This window comes from Ovis canadensis, chromosome 15 (assembly GCF_042477335.2).
Source record: "Ovis canadensis isolate MfBH-ARS-UI-01 breed Bighorn chromosome 15, ARS-UI_OviCan_v2, whole genome shotgun sequence".
In the NCBI taxonomy this organism is placed as follows: Eukaryota; Metazoa; Chordata; class Mammalia; order Artiodactyla; family Bovidae; genus Ovis; species Ovis canadensis.
The window spans coordinates 64,725,076-64,731,977 of record NC_091259.1 but is presented as its reverse complement, the minus strand read 5'-3'; the positions used below and the strand labels follow the sequence as shown (position 1 = coordinate 64,731,977).

General features: G+C 41.5%; 1 protein-coding gene across 1 annotated transcript; it reads right to left on the bottom strand.

The window, feature by feature from the left end:
- Nucleotides 1-4,160: 4,160 nt before the first annotated feature.
- On the bottom strand, nucleotides 4,161-6,422 carry FIBIN (fin bud initiation factor homolog). Its single transcript, XM_069555485.1, has one exon. It carries the CDS (start codon nucleotides 5,764-5,766, stop codon nucleotides 5,131-5,133), a length of 636 nt encoding a protein of 211 aa, XP_069411586.1. The 5' UTR covers nucleotides 5,767-6,422; the 3' UTR covers nucleotides 4,161-5,130.
- Between the last annotated feature and the right edge of the window lie 480 nt (nucleotides 6,423-6,902).

Here is a 6,902-nt window from a genome sequence, read left to right as displayed (position 1 = left end):
GAAAAAAAAAGTTATTTAAAAAGCAAAGCAACAATAATAATAACATAAATTATTAAATAAAATTAACAAAGTTAAATAAAATAAAATTAAACTAAATAAAAATAGCATATCTCTTGAATGTGTGATTATACAAAATTCTTATCTTATTTACACTGTTTTACATTTTCCAGACTATTCTAGTTTAGACTTTCATTGAGCTTTCAAAGAACCTTGTTCCTATGCCAATGCCCTGTGTGCCACACTCAAATTCTCTTTCAGTTGTCAGTTTCCTTAAATGTCTGTACACAAGTTGTCCATCTTTATCTCCAGTTGACTGGTTTCCAGGGCCCTTGTGGATACTCAGATCCAGGGATATTCAAGTCCCTTATATATAATGGCTTATTATTTGCATATAGCCTATGCACATTCTCCCATATACTTTAAATCATCTCTAAATTATTTATAGTGTCTCTGTACGTGTGCTCAGTCATGTCTGACTCTTTGCGGCCCTATGGCCTGTAGCCTACCAGCCTCCTCTGTCCCTGGAATTTTCCTGGCAAGAATGCTGGTGTGGCTCAGGGATCTTCCTGACCCTTCCTGAACCTGCAGGAGACTCTTGTGTCTCCTGCATTGGCAGGTGGATTCTTTACCAGTAGTGTTACCGGAAGGAGATGCAAGAGATGTGTGTTCCATCCCTGGGTCAGGAAGATCCTTTGGAGTAGAAAGTGGCAACCCACTTCAGTATTCTTTCCTGGAAAATTCCATGGATAGAGGAGCCTGGTGGGCTACAGTCCATGGGGTTGCAAAGAGTCGGACATGACTGAGCATACATTCACCTGCTAGATTACTTATAATCTCTAATACACTGTAAATGCTATGGAAATAGTTGCCAGTGTATTACTTTTGCTTTTTCCTTCTTGGAACTTTTTGGAATTTTTTTTTCCTTTTGAATATTTTCAATCTGAGGTTGGTTGAATCCATGGGTGTAGAACCCACAGACTCAGAGGGCTGAGTATATTATTTCTATCCTAGTTACTTCATATGGTTGCATTTTGACAATGTCTGATGAATAACATATCCTTGAGGATTCTGACTCTGGAAATAGTACTCCTAAGGACCACCCTGATTCCAAAATTACTAAGATGACTTGAAAAATCTCCTTCTCTCTACTGGTGAATGATTGTTCTGTATTTTTGTATTCTGTTCCTAACCAAGACTTTTTATGTCTCCAGTTATTTTTCCTTTTATAGTAAAACATTTATAAAGCACATTCAGCATTCATATTTCACACTCAGGTGTTCTTCTTTATCAAGAAGATTTTAATAACCACCCCCTGAAAAACATCCCAAGGAAATTCTACCATACCCTTTGGGGACATTTTGTATCTTTAGTGGTTTTCATGGACACTTTTATTACTTGTTAAAATAGTTTATAATTGAAGTTTCAAGGCTTCTCTCAGAAACTTTTGAGTCTGTTTCCTTAGCAAAATTGTAAATGAGAGTTTAAAGGGCAATGAAAGTGCATAAACTATAGGACAGCCTCTCCATGGGCCATGCATAGCATACCCACACCTGCCAGCTTCTCTGAGTATGGTTTTGGTTATTGCAGAGACTAACACAACCTAGCATTCTTTATTGACAGACTCTATCTATGGAACACCTCAAAGCAGGATAAGCTAGTGTCCACAAGGTCATATTGGAAGTGTGAAGTTGAGTGGTATTAAACAATGCCTCAGAGAAGGTATCAATGAGAAATTCCATTATCAGAGTCAGCTTCTGTCCGACAGAACTTGGCATCTGAACTACCTTAGGCTCTAGGCTCACTGACTTAGAGAGGACACCATATGGAATAGACAAATGGTGGCCCCAGTGGACTCTTACCTCCATATTCCTCTTTTATTTGATCATATATTCTACTAGATAATCATCTGCTTAAAAAGTGAGAACATAGTGAAGTAAATAAGACATCACAGTTTTGACTTTGGAAAAATTACCTAGGCTTTCTGGGCTTCAGTTATAATAAGAATAATAAACAGTGTAATAGCAGCAACTAACATTTCCTGAGGATTCACTCTGTGTCAGGTACTATTCTAAGCTCTTGGCATATATTAATTCCTTTCATATAATATTTTCCTCATACAGTTTGTTGTCAGAATTAAGGGAGTACCCAAGCAAAGTTCTTAGCAGAGGCCCTAACCAATAATGCTAAAATGAGTTCTCCAAAAGAGCTGGCTATTTTGTTTAATAATAATAATAATAATAAATACCTCCTACTCCAAATAAAACTCTAAGAGGTTTTTTAAGCTTTCAGTTACATGGTGTCTCAACTCTTTGTAATATCTTAGCATTACCTACAACCTAACTAGTGCCTGACACATATTGAGTGATCAACAAATATTTATTAAAGAAAGACTATCCTACATTGTATGAATGTTCTTATAAGTACCTTCCTCAGGAAAGAAAGTACACAGTTTTCTTCAGATTTTTAAGATATGTCATGATCTAAACAATAAGGCATCACTACTTAAAAAAAAATTCTGTCACTGTATAATAACATCTTAATAAGAATAACAAGGAAGCAGAGAGGGAAGATTTGTGTGGGGCTGGCTCCCTATCCTAATTTGGAAATTCTCTGTAATGCCAGTCTGTGTTGGTAGTCCAGGATGGCTTACTCTCCCCACCTGGAAATTTCTATTTGACCTCTGGGGTCATTTACGTAAAACTCTGTGAGATTACTGGCTATATGTCTAGCCTTGAATGGATGAGTCAATGTTAAACAATTTCATTCTGGTTTTGTAGGAATCATAGAATGTCAGCACTGGAAAGAATCAGCCATCTTCTATTTTGAGGTTTTCAAATTTGTAGCAGATGGGTCACTACTCGCCTACTTGCATGCATGCAAGACATCTCTAACTGGGGACAGCAATCTCTGCAACTGTGCTATTTAAATCCTTTTTAATGTACTATTATTCTATGTAGCTATTAACAATTGGTTGAAACTAGCATCACGAGGAAAGCAGTTTCCCATCCACGTCATGAGTCTAACTTCCTCCTATTACAGCTGGGAAATTTGAGAAGATGACATTTAATACGTCTGGGGATTAAAGGTGATCACCCTGAAGTGAGTGATATGAGGTTTTGAGATAGCAAGGGTTGTGACCATAAACTGCAATCATGTGAGTACTGAATATAATCTCTTTTGCCTCTGCTGTTATCTTTTTTTCTCATCTTTCATAGAATAAAGACTGAAACTCTCTTAAAAAATCATTTACCTATTTCTCACATAGCCTTGGTGGTTAAAAGCAGAGCCTTGGGTGATGAAAAGAAATAATAAATGACTGTATGAAGTATTGTTCCATATTTTGTTCATTTTTATTTTAAACAATGAAATAGTTATGCAAAGCCAAGGGCCTCAGATCACTCTATCTCATTTCTCAGCATCCTTGAAAAAAGCACTGTGGGAAAATCCCATACTTAAATCTAGGAGACTTGGAGCTGTTGGAACTAACCGAGGATTGGTCACCTTCTGAATCTGTTTCCCCGATTGTCATAGGAGGATATTGGACACTTCAGTGGAATAGAAAACTGGATTCCCCATGCATGGGAGAGAAAGAATGACTCCCTGTTGAAAAGGAGATTATGAATACTTATTTCTTAGTGTGTGTGTGTGCCCACATGTGTGTGTTTGTGTGTGTGTGTGCAGATATGCACATATTTAAGTGAGGATGAAGACTGGCTGGGGAATGATATGAAATAAAGTGCATTTCCACTTTTAAAATGATTAATGAAATAATGTAGACCTGTCTTCAAAATTATCAAACATTACTGTAGTTCCTACAACTTAGAATGGAGCTCTCCCTCTGCATTCCAAGGGCGTATAAGCTCTGAGCCTCACCATAAACTTTTTTTCAGTTAATTCTATGCAAAAACATTAGAGAAAATTGGAGTTTTAGGCAGACCAGCAGAGATCAAGTTTTGACACAGTCTAGATTTTTTTGTTTCCTTTTGAGGTTGGTAAGGGTGGCCAGGGAAGGGAGGACTGCTAAATATGCAGCGATCCTCTGCCTGCTTTATCATATACTCTAAGTAAACTGGCTTAAATCCCAGCCTTTCTTTCCTTTTTGCATTGGCTCCTCTTTGCAATATAAAAGTTATGAATATAAATTAGAAAATAAGCAAGTATTATATGAGAACATATTTATTGGCTGAATAATAAAACTTAGTTAAGGAGTTATGAGAATTAGAATTCCCTCTACTCGAAGTACAAGTTTTCAATAAGCAAATAGAAGCAAAACCCCCAAATGAGAAAGAATACACTGGTAACCTAAATCACAGGCTTTTGGTGGTGTGTCAAGACGATCTACCTACTTCTTTGTAATGGACTGCCCCGCTGATTACACACACACACAACGAGAGACATGGCAAATCGGCTTATCACAGGAGTTCATGACCACCACCAAGGTTAGGCTTCTTAAATGTGGCTCCTTTAACTTAAACACATACCCACAGAGGCACCGCAGACATCTCCCTGCAAAAGATGATTTGCATATAATTTCTAGCCAATACTCTTAAAAAACACCCCCAAAATCCAAAAGAAAAAAGAAGACAAAAACAAAACCTTGGAGACCATGGTTAATAAATAAGAAGGAAAAGGAGAAGAAACAAGCAAATTCCATCCTCTGGCAGGCATGCTGAGTAGCACCTCTGACCTCATCTGAAAAACAGGCAATGTTGACAGCTTTCAGAGCCCAGGAGAGAAGGCTGAAAGGAGCTGTGCACAAGCTCCCTGGGCATCTTCACTTGATCTCCAGGATGGGGAACTTTAATCAGTCTTTACTGCATAAACTGTGTCCTTTTAGATGTGGCTGAAACAGGTGTCTCTGCAGAGTTCATAAAGCCCTTCTAGGAAAGGCAGGAGGCATGACTTTAAGTTGTCCTTTCCAGGTGACAAATCAGTAACAATCACATAAATAGTGTACAAAACTAAAACCACTCAACTCTCACTTTTTTCCTTTTTCAGGATCATCCTCCGAGTGCAAATTAGGTTATAAAAAATAATAAGTATAAGGGGAAAGTTAGCCCTGTCTCTGTCCCCCATCCTCCACCAGGAGGACTGACTTGATGCCCTCTCCCGGGCAGTTTGCCCCTTCACCTACACTTTAAGATAATCGTTCTTCAGCCGACCTAGTCGGGTCCCATGGCTCCTGATGGTGAGTGCCAGCAGCTCATATTTGTCCCTGAGCCCCACGGAGATGTCCAGCGTTTCCTTCAGCAGGGACCTGGTGTGGACCAGCATCCCCAAGAAGTCCTCGTTGAGCCTGCTCTCTTGCCGGCTGTCCTGCTCCTGGCCCTGCTTGAACTTGCTTTCCAGCTCAGTGAGGGACTTGTCCGAATTGGAGTAGGCATCCCCGATCTGGTGGGACTCCCGCCGCAGGTACTTGCCATAGCTCTCCTCCCCGTCGAGGTCGTAGGAGATGCTCTTACTGATGCCCTCCAGCACGCGCCCCGCGTCCTCCACCTGGCGGCCCAGCACGGTGAATTCCTCCCGCAGGGTGAGGCTTAGCAGAGCGCTGGCCGAGCTCCCCTCCCCCTGGGAGCAGCGTCGGTGGTCACTCACCCTGAAGAGCAGTTGGCACTTCTCGGGGTCGTCGTTCTCCTCGTAGTCCCCGTCCGGCACAAAGTAGTGGTGCAGGGTCCCATTGGACATCTCTGGGTAGAGAGGACCGTCGAAATAGCCCTGACACAGGTGGCACAGAAAACCCATCCAGAGAAGCTTCAGGAACACCATCCTGGATATTCAGGATGACCGGGGATCCCTGGAGAAGACTTTCCGCCCAGGCGCAAGGAAGGGGAGGGGGGTCCCCTTGGGAGTCAGTGCCTCCCTGCAACGGCGTCAGCTTCAGTCCCAGTCGCCTCGCTGCACCTTGACCCCCCCTCCCCAGCTGGCTTCATGTGGCTGCGCAGCAGAGCCTGAGTAGCAGACCCCGCAGCCAGCAGCCCAGGATGCACCCTCGCTCTGAGCTCCTGCGCTCGCTCTGGTGGTTGGAACTCAGCCGGCTGTTTCCTGGCGGGATGCCGGCACGATGGGGAACCCCTCCTCCAGGGTTTTGGCTGGATGCTGGCTGGCTCCTTTGCCCCACTCTGGCTCTCCGAGGTCCCTCTTGCTCCTTGGGAAATGGAGCCTATAGCTGGAGAGAAAGGCTCTTGCCCTCTTATACGATTTCGACTCCTTGACTGGGTGGGAATGCCGAGATTTTCCTTTGGCTAATGATATCCTGAAGATCGTTCTGCTCTCAAATTACAGCTGGTTTCGTCACTTGGAAGCCAGGGAACAAGTTTGGAAAGAAACCTCTCACCAGGTCTCTGCTATTAAAGGTACAGGGTCTCTTTTTGAGGATTGTTAGGGAGACCCTGGAAAACAGAATTTAAACTGAAGGAACAAATGGGAAGAGGATTAAGTGAATTCCCATAACAGAAAGGCTGTTTAACTATTAACTGTTGGGAGGAAGGGTAATTACCCTGGAGAAATGCCACTGCACAATTTTAAATAAGTGTCAGTTAGATTGGATTCTGTGAGTATGTCCTATTTTTATCACTAAAAAGTTTATGACTTTGAAGACAAATTTGCAATGTATGAAAGGCAGTTTTGTTTGGAAATGGTTAGTTAATTAAAATGTGCAATAACAATACTTTGGAAGAAGCAAGAATATACAAAACTGTTAATGTGTGGTTGCTAGTATGTATAGGAACAAAAGCTGAGAAATGGACTTTTGCCAGTTTAGCAAGTCAGTGGACAACTGGGATAATTGTTTAATTTCATGAAAGCCCATCCTTGTTAAGGTCCTTCATTGCATCTTTAACCTAACACCTTTACAGCTATTGCCTCTTTTAGGACACTTAAAATTTTTTTGAAAAATAGGGGAC